Source organism: Macrobrachium rosenbergii, chromosome 41 (assembly GCF_040412425.1).
Source record: "Macrobrachium rosenbergii isolate ZJJX-2024 chromosome 41, ASM4041242v1, whole genome shotgun sequence".
Classification (NCBI taxonomy): Eukaryota; Metazoa; Arthropoda; class Malacostraca; order Decapoda; family Palaemonidae; genus Macrobrachium; species Macrobrachium rosenbergii.
This window is the reverse complement of record NC_089781.1, coordinates 22,481,110-22,498,984: the sequence shown is the minus strand read 5'-3', so window position 1 is coordinate 22,498,984 and position 17,875 is coordinate 22,481,110. Positions and strand designations below refer to the sequence as shown.

General features: G+C 41.9%; 1 protein-coding gene across 1 annotated transcript; it reads right to left on the bottom strand.

The window, feature by feature from the left end:
- Positions 1–212: 212 nt before the first annotated feature.
- LOC136827052 (mucin-2-like) lies at positions 213–15,272 on the bottom strand. The gene is given in 12 exon segments (XM_067084802.1): positions 213–1,999; positions 3,527–6,733; positions 6,736–6,789; positions 6,792–7,403; positions 7,406–7,470; positions 7,667–8,198; positions 8,306–9,803; positions 9,986–10,121; positions 11,553–11,731; positions 12,182–12,349; positions 13,338–13,473; positions 15,247–15,272. Coding segments are annotated over 12 exon segments (7,080 nt in total). The 3' UTR covers positions 213–1,532.
- Between the last annotated feature and the right edge of the window lie 2,603 nt (positions 15,273–17,875).

Below are 17,875 nucleotides of genomic sequence, written 5' to 3'. Positions count from 1 at the left end.
CGTGTTTGTTGAAGTAAATCGAATAAAATAATTTTCTATATTTTTTTTTATTTTTCAGCCACTTGACGAATAAAGCATTGGCGACTTAATGGCAAAATAAAAGTCAACCTTGAGTTCCTCTCTAGACCCACACACAGGCAAAATATCATAATATTATTCGTGTATTTGGCAAGAAACGCGAATAATGCAGCTAAGTGGAAATAAAATGCAAATGTATACAGCTGTTTATTAGTTGCTTCACCAATACAAAAGTTATCAATGTACAGTACATACAAAGCCATAAGCGTTACTTACCGTTGGTGTAATACCAACAGGGTTTCTATTTACACTACACATACTCATTCACACACGAACACACAGACACATAGCCACTCGCATATATTTATATTCGTATATACGGTGATATGCGCACTTACTCGTTTTGAAACCACCCTTGACTAAATATTCATCAGTGCACCAGAGATACTAAGAATTAGATTTTTTTTTAATGTTTAACTCAGAAGTGTTTCAGAGTTATACAGTGGAATGAAAGACATTATTTTAAGACAAATTTAATATATAATTATGACTAACGAAATAGCAGAACGCCTATTTTAAATCAGAATATGACGTTCATGACAGAGAAATGTAAACCAATAGTGACCAACAAAATACAAGAGGGTTTATTTTAAATCTGATTGTGTAATGTTGATGTTATGGCATTTAATAAGTGGTCATTTCCATTATTTGTTCATTCAAAAGTACCTTGGCTGGTACGTGTTATGTGATATTAAAGAAAAGTTATAAAAAATACATAAATTTTAAAACTGGGCTGGTTTTTAGTACCTTCAGATATCTATCGTGAGAAAGTTCAGTTACGAGCAAACGATCTGATTGACCGTTTTCAAAATAAAGATATTAGAAAATGGCGAGAAATTTAATTGAAATTCATTATAGTTACTTTCAGAATTGGGCGAAATAGTTATATACCTCTATTCTGTAAATATCATCCATAGTAATCGTGAAACAATTATTTTGGCTTAGGGAAGTAAACAATACTCATTTATCTTAGTTTAAAAGTTAATTATTTATATCATGAAATACTGTTATGTAAGAAAGATATTCCTTCCACCTGTTCAGCCAGCTGACAAACGAAAGGAAATCGTTATTAAAAAAAAAAATCATGATTTTACGGAATTAAAAAATTCTTGGATTATATTTTTCGTTTTCAGTTAAAACCGAAATACCACTTAGTGTTTTTGTTTACCCTGCAGGAACGATTAGGGAATAATGTAAATGGTCGTTTTGTTGGTCAAGAGAATAACGTATATAAACATTGAAAATTCAACATATTTCGTGTGAGACATTGAATGTCAATGAGCCCGCTCACAGACATCGAATAGACTCATTAATATCTTTGATTATTTACTTATCAATCTAAATTAAAATTTTAAAAGTAGATTAAACACATGAAAACGTATAGCATGATGCAACATTTCAACGTTCAATTCATAGAAAAAATATATATACTATTTTCCTGTCGCGTTTTCACGTTATGCGCAGTAAACAATGGCTGGCCTCTCCTTCGGTCTGCGATCGGCAAGCTTTCTAGTGGCCACGGCCAACCCTGCAACCGCAGCCACGGCCAAAATCGCCAGCAGAAGAGCGGGGGCCACTGACAAAGGCGTCCAAGATACTGGGGATGGTGCGCTCTTTGGTGCAGCGAAGTCCTTCATTTCGCTGCTTCTCTTCACTCTGTGGTTTTCTATCTCTTCGCCGTAATCAAGCGCTACATCTTCTACCACAGGCAGTGCCTCCTTCAGTGGCAAGATGACTCTGCTCGACTCAGCAATTTCCAAGAAGAGATTATCCCCGTCTAGGTCCACGGTGATTTTCCCCGTCATGGACTCTGGCCCGCTGACAAGTTGCTGGACTCCAACGTTCACCATCAGAGTTTCTGGGTTGGCCACGGAGCGTCGGCCCACGTGACTCCTAGGGCGGGGAGGGGGCAGGTACAACCCTGAAAGGAAATTAAAAGATTATAATGGCGTGATGATTTGATCTTGAGACAGGTGGCAAACGTATCAGTAGTGCCTTGTTTGCACGGAGATTTGCTACTGACGGATGCAAGTGCTTGTGTGTCTGGTTATCTGGTTCATCCTCTTACATTCCTTCCACATGACTAGACCACTCAGAATACTCTCGGTTCGTCATTTAACTAATGTTGACCTTCTTATCACTTCAGTACTTTTCTACATTGTCATCTTTTTAACTTTGTTTTACATAACCTATACTTACATTGATCACAACCAATTCTACCTCCTTAAAATTATTCTCATTCAGCATCTGTACTTCAATCTCATAAAGGTAAGTTGGTTTAACAGTTATTACAATCAGCTCTGTTACTTAACCTGTTTTGTGACACTCCGTTCTTCTAAACATGAAATCGCTCCAATAATTTCCATCCGAACCCTAATGCTACTTACTTTCAATACCCTCCTGTTTTCCGTTGGTAATCATAACGATACTGTTGCAGGCATCCAATTTCAGCTTCCTCTTTTACCACGTCAGTTTCTCTTCACTATTTCCATTAACCAACAGGCACCCTACGTACTACTCCCAAATCTCGCTCATATTCCACAATTTTATTAAGGTGCTGCTCCTATGCTGGCTTTCCTGATCACATCTTCTACCTAAATATTAAACTGCCTTAGAAACACTAGATTCAACTCCCACATTTAGACCACATCAGCTACTAAACACTTTTACAGAGGCCACATCTTACTGATAAAACATCCAATCACCCTGCTAAATAAATTTCTCTTAAAACTATGACGAGTGTTCCCGAGCCCATAGCAGCCTCAATTTTTTGCCCTTGGTTTCAGACATAGTTTACACATTTTATTTACACCCAAAGTAGTTTTCCTGACAGTAACAAACAATGTTTTCCATGTCAAATTCAATAAAATCTGATTTTTTACTGAAGAGTGTTATGTTCCCACAATTCTAATAGTTTTCATTATTATCGGTGACAGTGTGTCCATATATGTATATATATATAGATTATATATATATATATATATATATATATATATATATATATATATATATATATATATATATATATATATATTGTGTGTGTGTGTTTTGTGTTTATACAGACTTGGTATCATCCGAAGCTATCCTTCATTTATTCCAATAAGAAGCACGATCAGATACCTGACAGATGGTATATATATATATATATATATATATATATATATATATATAATATATATATATATATATATATATATATATATATATATATATATATATATATATATATATATATATATATATATATATATATGGAAACATTCCTCGTTACCACATCTTTTATCATTAAATTAGTGTTATTGCTTCCTTAATCAGTATTAGTTTCATAAAGCTGAATGTTGTTAAAATGTTAACTGGAATTTTTACGACTTCATTTTTTGTAATTGTAGCAACTGGTGACTTTAGGGTTGTAAAGGAAAGCATATGTTATCATTATTGTCGTACTTACACGAATGGAAAGCGTGGTATCTTGGGTCCTTGTCACCATGGAAATCTTGGTCCTTTCCGGGCATCTTAGTTGAGACTGGTTGGTCTTCGGTATCGTCACCAATCTGGGTGGTAGGTCTTGGCGTTGGTCTAGGAGTTGGTCGAGTCGTGAAAGTGGTAGTAGGACGAGAGGTAGGTTGAATGCACCTAGGATCTTTAGATCCTGGAGTGCAAACAAATGGAGTGACTGTTGGAGGACAACGAGGATCTGTAGAACCTGGTAAACATCTAGGGGGTGTTGTAGGTGGAAGAGGAGAACTCGCAGTTGTAATTTGAAGACATCTTGGATCTCTTGATCCTGGTACACATCTGAATGGCGTTGTTAATTGAGGCGTGGTAGGTTGTGGACACCTAGGATCTGTTGATCCAGGGAAGCAACTGAATGGTGTGGTTGGTAAGGTAGTAGGTCTTCTGGTAGTAGGCTTAGGGCACCTGGGATCCGTAGAACCAGGGAAGCAACTGAATGGTGTGGTTAGTATGGTGGGAGGCTGAGGGCACCTAGGATCTGTTGAACCAGGGAAGCAACTGAATGGTGTGGTTGGGAAGGTGGTAGGTCGTCCGGTAGTAGGCTGAGGGCACCTAGGATCTGTTGAACCAGGGAAGCATCTGAATGGTGTGGTCAGTTTAGTAGTAGGACGAGTTGTAGTGGGCTGAGGTAGTGGGCTGAGGACACCTTGGATCTGTTGAACCAGGGAAACAAGTGAATGGAGTGGTTGGTCTAGTAGTAGGACGAGGTGTAATGGGCCGAGGACACCTAGGATCTGTTGAACCAGGGAAACAAGTGAATGGTGTGGTTGGTCTAGTGGTGGGACGAGGTGTAGTGGGCTGAGGACACCTTGGATCTGTTGAACCGGGGAAACAAGTGAATGGAGTGGTTGGTCTAGTAGTAGGACGAGGTGTAGTGGGCTGAGGGCACCTAGGATCAGTTGAGCCGGGGAAACAAGTGAACGGTGTGGTTGGCCTAGGAGTGGGACGAGGTGTAATGGGCTGAGGACACCTTGGATCTGTTGAACCAGGGAAGCATCTGAATGGTGTGGTAGGTCTAGTAGTGGGACGAGGTGTAGTGGGCTTAGGGCACCTAGGATTTGTTGAACCAGGGAAACAAGTGAATGGTGTGGTTGGCCTAGTAGGGAAACAAGTGAACCAGGGAAACAAGTGAATGGTGTGGTTGGCCTAGTAGTGGGACGAGGTGTAATGGGCTGAGGACACCTAGGATCTGTTGAACCAGGGAAACAAGTGAATGGTGTGGTTGGTCTAGTAGTGGGACGAGGTGTAGTGGGCTGAGGACACCTTGGATCTGTTGAACCAGGGAAGCATCTGAATGGTGTGGTAGGTCTAGTAGTGGGACGAGGTGTAGTGGGCTTAGGGCACCTAGGATCTGTTGAACCAGGGAAACACGTGAATGGTGTTGTTAGTTTAGTAGTAGGACGAGGTGTAGTGGGCTGAGGACACCTAGGATCTGCTGAACCAGGGAAGCATCTGAATGGTGTGGTAGGTCTAGTAGTTGGACGAGGTGTAATGGGCTGAGGACACCTAGGTCTGAATGGTGTGGTAGGTCTAGTAGTGGGACGAGGTGTAGTGGGCTTAGGGCACCTAGGATCTGTTGAGCCAGGGAAACAAGTGAATGGTGTTGTTGGTTTAGTAGTAGGACGAGGTGTAGTGGGCTGAGGACACCTAGGATCTGCTGAACCAGGGAAACAAGTAAATGGAGTGGTTGGTCTGGTTGGTCTAGTAGTAGGACGAGGTGTAGTGGGCTTAGGGCACCTAGGATCAGTTGAACCAGGGAAACAAGTGAACGGTGTGGTTGGCCTAGTAGTGGGACGAGGTGTAATGGGCTGAGGACACCTAGAATCAGTAGAGCCAGGGAAGCATCTGAATGGTGTGGTTGGTCTAGTAGTAGGGCGAGGTGTAGTGGGCTGAGGGCACCTATAGTCAGTTGAGCCAGGGAAACAAGTGAAAGGTGTGGTTGGTTTAGTAGTAGGACGAGGGGTAGTAGGCTTAGGGCACCTAGGATCAGTTGATCCAGGGAAGCATCTGAATGGTGTTGTTGGTCTTGTAGTGGGACGAGGTGTAGTGGGCTGAGGGCACCGATAATCAGTTGAGCCAGGGAAACAAGTGAATGGTGTGATTGGTGTAGTAATAGGACGAGGGGTTGTAGGCTGAGGGCACCTAGAATCAGTTGAGCCAGGGAAGCAACTGAATGGCGTAGTGGGACGAGGTGTAGTGGGCTTAGGGCACCTAGGATCTGTTGAGCCAGGGAAGCATCTGAATGGAGTAGTAGGACGAGGTGTAGTGGGCTTAGGGCATCTAGGATCTGTTGAGCCAGGGAAACAACTGAATGGTGTAGTGGGACGAGGTGTAGTGGGCTTAGGGCACCTAGAATCAGTTGAGCCAGGGAAGCATCTGAATGGTGTAGTAGGACGAGGTGTAGTGGGCTGAGGGCATCTAGGATCTATTGAACCAGGGAAGCAACTGAATGGTGTAGTAGGACGAGGTGTAGTGGGCTTAGGGCATCTAGGATCTGTTGAGCCAGGGAAGCAACTGAATGGCGTAGGTGTAGTGGGCTGAGGGCACCTATAATCAGTGGAGCCAGGGAAGCAACTGAATGGCGTAGTGGGACGAGGTGTAGTGGGCTTAGGGCATCTAGGGTCTGTTGAGCCAGGGAAGCATCTGAATGGTGTAGTAGGACGAGGTGTAGTGGGCTGAGGGCATCTAGGATCTGTTGAGCCAGGGAAGCAACTGAATGGTGTAGTAGGACGAGGTGTAGTGGGCTTAGGGCATCTAGGATCTGTTGAGCCAGGGAAGCAACTGAATGGCGTAGTAGGACGAGGTGTAGTGGGCTTAGGGCACCTATAATCAGTGGAGCCAGGGAAGCAACTGAATTGCGTAGTGGGACGAGGTGTAGTGGGCTTAGGGCATCTAAGATCTGTTGAGCCAGGGAAGCAACTGAATAGTGTAGTAGGACGAGGTGTAGTGGGCTGAGGGCATCTAGGATCTGTTGAGCCAGGGAAGCAACTGAATGGCGTAGTAGGACGAGGTGTAGTGGGCTTAGGGCACCTATAATCAGTGGAGCCAGGGAAGCACCTGAATGGTGTGGTTGGTCTAGTAGTAGGACGAGGTGTAGTGGGCTTAGGGCATCTAGGATCTGTTGAGCCAGGAAACAACTGAATGGTGTAGTAGGACGAGATGTAGTGGGCTTAGGGCACCTAGGATCTGTTGAGCCAGGAAGCATCTGAATGGCGTAGTAGGACGAGTTGTAGTGGGCTTAGGGCACCTAGGATCTGTTGAGCCAGGGAAGCAACTGAATGGCGTAGTAGGACGAGGTGTAGTGGGCTTAGGGCACCTAGAATCAGTTGAGCCAGGGAAGCATCTGAATGGTGTGGTTGGTCTAGTAGCAGGACGAGGTGTAGTGGGCTGAGGGCATCTAGGGTCTGTTGAGCCAGGGAAGCAACTGAATGGCGTAGTAGGACGAGATGTAGTGGGCTTAGGGCACCTAGGATCTGTTGAGCCAGGGAAGCATCTGAATGGCGTAGTAGGACGAGTTGTAGTGGGCTTAGGGCACCTAGGATCTGCTGAGCCAGGGAAGCAACTGAATGACGTAGTAGGACGAGATGTAGTGGGCTTAGGGCACCTAGGATCTGTTGAGCCAGGGAAGCAACTGAATGACGTAGTAGGACGAGATGTAGTGGGCTTAGGGCACCTAGGATCTGTTGAGCCAGGGAAGCATCTGAATGGCGTAGTCGGACGAGATGTAGTAGGCTTAGGGCACCTAGGATCTGTTGAGCCAGGGAAGCATCTAAATGGCGTAGTCGGACGAGATGTAGTAGGCTTAGGGCACCTGGATCTGTTGAGCCAGGGAAGCAACTGAATGGCGTAGTAGGACGAGATGTAGTGGGCTGTGGGCACCTAGGATCTGTTGAGCCAGGAAGCAACTGAATAACGAGGGTGGTGGGCTTAGGGCACCTGGGGATCTGTTGAGCCAGGGAAGCAACTGAATGGCGTAGTAGGACGAGATGTAGTGGGCTGTAGGGCACCTGGGATCTGTTGAGCCAGGAAGCAACTGAATGGCGTCGTAGGACGAGATGTAGTGGGCTTAGGGCACCTAGGATCTGTTGAGCCAGGGAAGCAACTGAATGGCGTAGTAGGACGAGATGTAGTAGGCTTAGGGCACCTAGGATCTGCTGAGCCAGGGAAGCAACTGAATGGCGTAGGTGTAGTGGGCTGAGGGCACCTATAATCAGTGGAGCCAGGGAAGCAACTGAATGGCGTAGGAGGACGAGATGTAGTTGGCTTAGGGCATCTAGGATCTGTTGAGCCAGGGAAGCAACTGAATGGCGTAGTAGGACGAGATGTAGTGGGCTTAGGGCACCTAGGGTCTGTTGAGCCAGGGAAGCAACTGAATGGCGTAGTAGGACGAGATGTAGTGGGCTTAGGGCACCTAGGGTCTGTTGAGCCAGGGAAGCAACTGAATGGTGTAGTAGGACGAGATGTAGTGGGCTGTGGGCACCTAGGATCTGTTGAGCCAGGGAAGCATCTGAATGGCGTAGTAGGACGAGTTGTAGTGGGCTTAGGGCACCTAGGATCTGCTGAGCCAGGAAGCAACTGAATGGCGTAGTAGGACGAGATGTAGTGGGCTTAGGGCACCTAGGATCTGTTGAGCCAGGGAAGCAACTGAATGGCGTAGTAGGACGAGATGTAGTGGGCTTAGGGCACCTAGGATCTGTTGAGCCAGGGAAGCAACTGAATGGCGTAGTAGGACGAGATGTAGTGGGCTTAGGGCACCTAGGATCTGTTGAGCCAGGGAAGCAACTGAATGGCGTAGTAGGACGAGATGTAGTGGGCTTAGGGCACCTAGGATCTGTTGAGCCAGGGAAGCAAGTGAATGACGTAGTAGGACGAGATGTAGTGGGCTTAGGGCACCTAGGATCTGTTGAGCCAGGGAAGCAACTGAATGGCGTCGTAGGACGAGATGTAGTGGGCTTAGGGCACCTAGGATCTGTTGAGCCAGGGAAGCAACTGAATGGCGTAGTAGGACGAGATGTAGTGGGCTTAGGGCACCTAGGATCTGTTGAGCCAGGGAAGCATCTGAATGGAGTAGTAGGACGAGATGTAGTGGGCTTAGGGCACCTAGGATCTGTTGAGCCAGGGAAGCAACTGAATGGCGTAGTAGGACGAGGGGTGGTGGGCTTAGGGCACCTAGGATCTGTTGAGCCAGGGAAGCAACTGAATGGCGTAGTAGGACGAGGGGTAGTGGGCTTAGGGCACCTAGGATCTGTTGAGCCAGGGAAGCATCTGAATGGCGTAGTAGGACGAGATGTAGTGGGCTTAGGGCACCTAGGATCTGTTGATCCAGGGAAACACCTGAATGGTGTGATTGTTGCTATGGTAGTAGGAGTTGGGCACCTAGGATCTGTTGAGCCAGGGAAGCATGTGAATGGTGTTGTTGGTACAGTTGTAGGGCGAGGGGTAGGAGGTTGAGGGCACCTAGGATCTGTTGAACCAGGGAAGCATCTGAAAGGTGTTATGGATGGTAGGCAGCGAGGGTCCTTTGAGCCAGGAAGACATAAAAGTGGCTTTGAAGTTGATGGCGTGATGCAGTGTGAATCATATGACCCTGGTTTACAAATAATTTCTTTAGTAGGTTTTGGTTCTGGTGTGGTTGGAAGACATCTGGGATCTTTTGATCCTGGAATGCAGAAAAATGATGTAAAAGCAGTCTTTGGGGTGGTTGTCCTAGGCGTAGTTGTCTGTGGACACTGGGGGTCTCTAACTCCAGGTAGACATTTAAATTGAGTTGCTGGTTGAGTAGTTGTAAGTTTTCTGCAGCGAGGATCTGTTGAACCTTCATGACAAATGAATGGAGTTGTTGGTTTTGTAAATGGTAGCAGTGTAGTTTTTGTTACACAGCGTGGGTCTTCAGACCCTGGTAGGCAGTAGAATGTTGGAGCAGTAGTAAATTTGACTGATGGTGGTTGAGTTGGAAACCGACATGCTGGGTCTGTTGACCCTGGGAAACATGTAGGCTTTGGTTTGCAAAGAGGATCAGGTGACCCAGGGTAGCATGTTGGTTGTACTTGACATCTAGGGTCTTTAGAACCTGGTCTGCATAAAGGCGGAGGCGGTGGGCGCTTGGTAATGGTTAGTGGAGTTGTCACCCTAATTACATCGTTTTCTTCTGTAAATGTAACTGGTTCACTGGGTTCGCCAATGCATCGATCTTCACATCTATCTGTGCAAATCTGCAAAAGAGCAATTGAGCGAATGCATTTAATTTTTAAAAGGAAGTAATATTCCTGACATATATTTAAGGCATTCGTTCTTATTTTGGCAACTGGGTTATATAAAAGAAAACTGAATATTCTACTTCACAGCGGCATGACATTGTATTAACAGAGAAGAGCTGATGAAACTGAAGGCTTACCTCAACATTACACGTTAAGAAAACTTGCATACGATCAGGGAACTTGAAAGCAGACATGTTAGTATATGCAATGAGGGATGCACCCGTGTCAAACGTATCATAGGTTCTTGCCCAAAAGTGCATCAGTTTCATCCTTCTGCAAAAGAATAAGAACAAAAACTTGGAGCTGTGTGTCTGATGGTCAGTCAGGCATCATTCAGTCGAATGAAGCGGTGCTCCCTTTTCCTTACTGGGAGAGGTGACATAGAATTACGGAATGAGATATTCGCATTATTGGGAGAAAGTGAGGCAGATAAGGCTTTCGTGCTGAAAAGCAATAATGGCAAATATGTGTATAAAAAGTTATGTACTCTGAATATGTTGATTGAAAGTCCAAAACCATGATAATGAATTTGGTATGAAGGAAATAAAGTAAATTTAGTAAACTACCAAGGAAGTTGGTAGGTATTAAATAGGGTGGGCCGTGTCGGGTTTGAGCTTCAAATAAATATAGAGGAGACTGACACTGTTAAAAGACGACTTCCACCTGAGATTTTGATGAGGGCCCTATTAAACTTTGTGTTTAGAACTATTTTTATATGAATGGTTTGAAGACAGCAATGCTTACGTTTAGAAATTTGGATATTTCAGAAGTGGTAAAGATAGAGAAAACACTGAGATAAAAAATGACCAAAAAAAAAATACAAACCAGGCGGCAGAGTTGATGAAATGAAAGACAGAAAGCAGGGCATGATAGTAATTATTGGGATGTGTTATTTAGGAGAAATTTGAGGAGAAATTTACTGAACACTGTGTCGGGAGAGGAATCGGTAATTACATGAACTATGAAGCTGAAGGGCAGTTAAAGTTTCTGTAAATGCTGAAGCCCCTCCCAGGCAAGATACCAATGACAATTATATATATATATATATATATATATATATATATATATATATATATATATATATATATATATATATATATATGTGTGTGTGTGTGTGTGTGTGTGTGTGTGTGTGTGTGTGTGTATAAATTTCTGAGTCACATCGAGTCAGAAATTTATTTCAGTTCCACTCGTGATTGAGTGTTGATTATTATTTCTATATATATATATATATATATATATATATATATATATATATATATATATATATATATATATATATATATATATACACACACATATATATATATATATATATATATATATATATATATATATATATATATATATCATAAGAAAAATGAAATTATTTTACCCAAACTTTTCTTACTTTCATCTCCTTATGAAACTCGAATCTAGCCGAAATGAACTCTAAAAGACTCAAATAATAAAAATAAGAAAGGAAAAAAGCCGCACAGTGTTACAAAAGTAAAAGAACAATCGGGTCAGTGATAAGAGTATGCTTGCACTTGTGCATTGCTTTTTTAGGTACACTTTTCGATTTGGGTTGAAGCCTACTCTTCCTCCTCTCTTACATTTATTTAGTACTTTACTGGAAAAGGTTGCCTGTTCCTGTCTCATTTTCCATATGAATTTGTATACACTTCCTGATATTTTGAAATTGAACATCAGCTTAATACTTACGTAGGACATCCATCATTAGCAGTCAGTTGGAGACTAGGGGTGTCTGGATCCTGAAACTCTGGCTCTCCATAAGCCCAGCAATCTCTCACTGCTATGTCGAGCTTTTGTCCGTTCTCTTTCAGGTACACCATAACAGTCAAGGGTTCGCCTATTCGCAAGATGCCATCCATCGGTTTAGTCTTAAATGGACATAATAGAGAGAAATTGACGTGACTGATTCGGGAACTTATCATAGTGACAAGACAGCTTGTACTTGAAGAAATGGTTGCTCTTTTCAAAACGTTAGGATTTTCACGTCTCTCTGTGCGCATTTGCACAGATAAATGTGATAATCTTCTCATGTTTAAGCAAATTCCTTAAGGTGGCCAATAACATGTCAAGTAATGATGAATGTTCGTAATATAATCAATGCGCGTGTTTTGGGTTAAAATAATAAGTGAGAAAAACAGGATGGAGATAAATATTAAAATTAGAACAATCAACTAGATTCAAGACGAGCAAATTTAAGGTAAAAATGCCGAAGTAAAGGTAAATTATCATAAATGCTGATTCCAAGGAAAGCTGAGTCATTGTTCATCCTTTGGCATGTGTTATTTGTGCGGATGATTCAAGAAAATTATGTAACTTACGTTGGGATAAGTTCCTCTCTGGATGTCCATCCAGCACTTGACATCATTTCCTTCGAACCGGGTCTGCACGACGTCCAGCATAGAAACCTGAAGTGGCTGGAAGTTTACAGCTTTCTTGTAACTGCCTTTCCAGACGCAGGAAATCCTTTTGGCTGTATCCCAGACTTCCTGCGTGGAAGAGAATAAAGGGAATTCATAAAAAGAAATTATCACATGGAAAATCATTAAAAATGTTCTTGAGCTACCGTGCGGTATCCGTTGGGAAATTTGATATATATATTTACGTTTAAAAAAAAAAAAAGAATTTTCTGCAGAAACGCCCACCAAATTGGAACAAACTGCGCCCTGAGAGAGTATTGCTGAAAAGTACTGAGAGAGATAAATGGTAGTTATTCTGGTATTTTCGTTTATATGTGTGCATAGCAGATGTTCACTCTGAATATGGATAGAGTGATGGTAGAAATTCAGAGAAACCTAGAATCTAAATGAAAGCTAGGCTACTGAATTTTGGATACAAAGACTCAAGTGTAAGGGATTGCTGAATGCTTACAGGCAGTATATCTTGGTCTGTGAGAACTGGTTAGGTTCTGAGTGCCTTTGAAGGTAGAAGATATTAACAGTAGAATATAAATGACTCAGATTCAAGAGAGCTAATGCTTGCTAGAAATGGGGTGTGAAGGATGTTAGGATGTTTATTAGGAAGTAATGTTCCTGACTGTCATTTATTTAAGAATGAATGTTACAATTGATGTGAAACAGTAGAAGAGATATAGCACAATATAAAGTAAGTTTCTGTTAAGTTGAAAAAAATGTGCTTGAAATTAGTTCGGTCTTAGGCAAAATATGCGCAAACAAATAATGACTGAAATGTGGAATATTAGTACTATATGAGGCATGTGACAAACAGATTTAATCATTAGAATATGGATTAGAGTATAATGATTAGGTATTTCCATAGAAATTGGACGTAAAAGGTTAGGTGAATGCGAATACAGTATGCAGGTGTTGTATGATATGCGAAAATCTTCAAAACCAAAATTAAAAATTAGATGTACTTCGAGCAGTCGCTCGTTCATCCGTACTCTGAGGCGATTCTCGTATTAGAGGAGCAGGTTTTGCCAAAAGAAACAATTACGAAAAAGCCGAATGTGTTTACCTGTACTGAAGGGTCCATCTGGAAGATGACTGTGTTAGAAACAGTGGTCTCAGCCTGCTCTGCAGCTGAGGTTCCACATCCGTCCATGGGAACCACGAATTTGTAAGAGCGCTGACCAGTATCAGCCTCTACGTATCTGTACAAGCAAAGTGGGGAGCAATGTTGAAATGATGAAACTTTGAAGTATAGTTTTTATATGGGTTTAGGTGATGTTTATATTGACAGCCATGGTCAATTTATAATGTTGGAATTTTATATATTCATTTTAATATTTCACTTTAAAAAGCGGGGTTAAAAGAATTTTATAGTTTGTCTTTATTTCGAACGGATCATTTTATGGTTATAGGATTTAGAATAGGCAAGATTTTAACAAAATTATTAAGCTTTTCATTAACATATTTAGCTTGCAATTCTGGGTGAATTTTAGGAGACTCAGATATTTGATCGTGAAATATTCCAAAATATATTTTTCCACGAATTACCTTCATTTATGCCACTCTTACGTTCAGTTTTTATTATACATATATTAAATGATACATTCTAATGTACATAGGTTAGTGTTTCTCATTTTTATGTATATGCTTGTGTGGACTCATATTTTTTTTTAATTGTGTAATGTGCCATTTTCCTTCCAAGAGTCCTCTCTTTTCCACCTACGTCAAACCATCTCCAAAACACTTCGGCAAATCTGCGTCTTTCTCTCTTTTACCTTATTGATGCTATAGTTGTGTTTTCTCAACAAGCGACACTTTGCGCATTGTTGACCAATATATCTTTCTTAAACGACTTCACCAAAACTGACTTTGCCTCGCCCCTTTCCAACCTGTGTCCTCGGCTGTCGTTTCAGTCCCAAAAATTCAGTGTTCTATAATCTGTTATCGAACCCCTCTGTGGTTTCGCAGGAAGTTTGCAAAGGTTCTTATCCTCGTATTTTCGCCGGTTGTATCCTAATCAATAGTATCTATTCGTCACCTTGGAAACCCTCACATGTATGGCATTCTCCCAAAAAGAGTGTTCACGCTCTTCTTTCTCGACAGAGCTTTTGCCCTTACTTACGACAAATATAATATCGTTGAAAGTCTACTCATTGTTTATCTTCTAAAACACTGAATCCAACAGCCTTGTCTTTGACCAGAGGCGTGGTTTCTGCAAGGCAAGAACAACTGACTCTCTCATATCTTATCTCACATCTGATAATACTCTTTTAGGAACTTTGGGACACATCAAGTTATTGCTCTAGACATAAGTAAGGCACTGCCTGGCATAATATCTAGTAAGTTAAACTCCTTGCTGATGGGTTTACTCTGTTGTAAACTGATTTCGAGTTTCCTGTCAGACCATAATTGCGTTGTAGTCGACAGCGCGGCGCTGCGTCTGTCCTTTTGTCGGTTCTTAGTGGCGTCCATCACCCTTTCTATTTCACGTCTTTTCGTCAGTAACCTTCTTCAAGATCAGATCCTCGTGACCTACTTATTCTCAGTTCCTCGCTGGGTGAGCGGGTTCCGTTCTCAGCTACCACTCTGTTGGCCGCGAGTTCGAATCTCCGACCGACCAGTGAAGAATAAGAGGAATTTATTTCTGGTGATAGAAATTCATTTCTCGGTATAATGTGGTTCGGGTTCCACAATAAGCTGTAGGGCCCATTGCTATGTAACCAACTGGTATTTAACCACGTAAATTAAATCTAATCCTTCGAGCCAGACCTAGGAGAGCTGTTAATCAGCTCAGTGGTCTGGTTAAACTAAGATATACTTTTTTCATATGCATATAATTCCGCACTTCACTAATGGTTCTCTCTTTTCCATCTCAGCTCTTTTTCGAATCTTGATGTCAACTTAATTGAATGTAATTTTGTTACAGCAGATCCACATAATATCTATGCTGACTGAAAATGGAGTTTTGTTCTCACATTTTTGGAGCTCCTCGCACTACCATATTGATAGAGCAGCATCAACAGCTTTCAGTTAAAAAACCTTGCTGTTACGTTGTATTAGATTCAAGTCAGCTCCATTATGTTCATTTGACATATTTTCCCTTGGAAATTGCTTTCAAAACACTTCTTGATTTCACATCTGCTCTGCATTTCCATTTACGAAGAAAACGTCTGAATATACATTCCGTGTGGGAGAGTCACCAACGCAAGTCACAATCACAGTGTCACACCGTTCTCGTCAAATATTCTGGAATTATCCAACTCCGAATTTGTCTTAGTCAATTTCCCTTCCTCTTTTCAAGAGGCCGATTTATTATCACTTCATGGGCGAAGTACAATAAGACCCTTCTCTCCGATACCAGGCTTGCTCAGGGAGCCTTTAACGTATGCCTCTAATATGCTTTGAAAGATTTGTTAAAAGCTCAGCAGGTGAAAATTCGCGAATCTTACTGTTTTAGGCCAGTTCTGAAATGAGTTTCTGATAATAATAAAACCCATTTAGAAAAGAGAAGAGAGAGAGAGAGAGAGAGAGAGAGAGAGAGAGAGAGAGAGAGAGAGAGAGAGAGAGAGAGAGAACGACTAAAATATCTCTTGATATCTTTTGAAAGGTGAAGTATTCTAACATCCTTTGATCAGCTATTCCGTCTGAAATTTCTCTCGGTGTTGTTCGTTGAGAGATGGACGAGATTATAAGCGGCCGGTCCTCTCAATTGGCTTCAGAATTTGCATTTAATAACAAGTAAGACCTCTTTTTTGACCACACGCGGAGAAACCAAGGGAGCCAGGAGAGGTATTTGAACTTTGGCTGGGTTGGAATTCGGTGGGCTTGCTGCTGAGACTGAGAAAACAAGTAAAAAATCCGCCGAAGTTTCTTCCGCGCAATCGATTTTCTGTACAGCGTATAATGCTGTATGAGCCGCGGCCCATGAAACTTTCAGTCACGGCCCGGTGGTTGCCTGTCCTGTAGCGTTTCCAGACGCACGATCATATCTAGCTTTAACTTTGAATAAGATAAAAACTACTGAGGCTAGAGGTCTGCAATTTGGTATGCTTGATGATTGGAGGGCGGATGATCAGCACACCAATTTGCAGCCCTCTAGCCCCAGTAGTTTTTAAGATCTGAGGGCGGACAGAAAAAGTGCTGACAAAGTCATTTCAATAGTTGTCTTTTACAGAAAACTAAAAAGGCGAAGAGGAACAAGAAGAGAAGGGATACTATTGATTTTAATAGTCTCAAGATCTTCGTGATTATCTCTGAGTTGGAGGTTGTCTTCTACTGTTGATTATTAATAATTAATTCAAGACCGTTCTGTCTATTTTCATATTGCTTAATATGGTCACTGTATGTTTTGCAGCAGTGATTTATGAACTTTTCTTGCTGATTACAGTTACTTTTGTTCGTTTAGCGTCTCATTTGCGAAACTTTGTGATAGTCCAGTAATGTCGTTATATTGCATTGCACTTTATTTCGTAAATTTTACCAACTCGCTGTTGTTGATTATCATTATTGTTTTAATTTTTTTTCTTAATTTTTAAACACAGTAGTTTTTAGGTGACTTGATTTTTCATTTTGTAGAAGACTGAAGACTGGGCACAAGAAGTTATCATAAAGTTGCACAACGAAGAAAGGCCATGTTCTTCCATATCTTCTTGTCCTCCTCCTCTTCCTCCTTTCAAACCATCGATATATGCTTGAGTGCAATAAGGGAAGAGCGAAAATAGGCAGAAAATCCGTTAAAGGCGAACAAATAAAAGCAAAAGTGCTTCGAGCTGCGTGAAGAAAGTAGACAACGCCCGGACATCATTCGAGTACTGCGGAGTTCCTAAATCGCGTCTCCTTTTCCTTACTGAATTTGCATGAATGCCTTGCACAAAGATATTTTAAAGCAGGGGAACGGACATGCGAAAGTCCGTCGTCAGCTGTCATAAAATTCATCAAATCAGGTAGAAGTTAAGTCGAGTGAAATATTGTTTAAGAGTGCCATTAAAGAATTCCATGAAGAACCAGCCAACTTTCCCTCATGTTCTTGTGACCACTTAAGGTCGCTAAGTTATCTGTGCGCCGACAGACTAAGATTAAAAAAAAAAAAAAAAAAATCAACTGATAATGAAAATCCCTCCCCAAAAAAAAAAAAAAAAAACAATTAACTAATAATGGAAATCCAGCTTCACGCGTGGAAGGTTGACAGTCATTTGAAGGTAGAAAAATCTGGTCTCTGATGGAGATAGAAACGAACGCCTAGCAACTAATATAGCCTTTTCACACTCGGCTTTCTGAATCCCGCGTGCTTCATATTTCACAAGGGACACTGACGTTGCAATCGGGCCAAAGAGAAATCCCCGTGAAAGTTGGCGCTGCTCGTTAGATGGAATAGCAACGTCTCGCTGCTCTTCTTCGAAAGTCGCTAGAGAGCGAGAACTAATCTACCTTACTAGGGGTAAAATGGAGAGGAAAGGATTGCGATAATTCCGGGGAGAGATGGTGTCGGCTGTGTGTGTGTGTGTGTGTGTGTGTGTGTGTGTGTGTGTGTGTGTGTGTGTGTGTGTGTGTGGCTGCCTGGGTGGTCGGGAAGTCTTTTTGTTTTTTTCTTCTTTTTTCCGGATA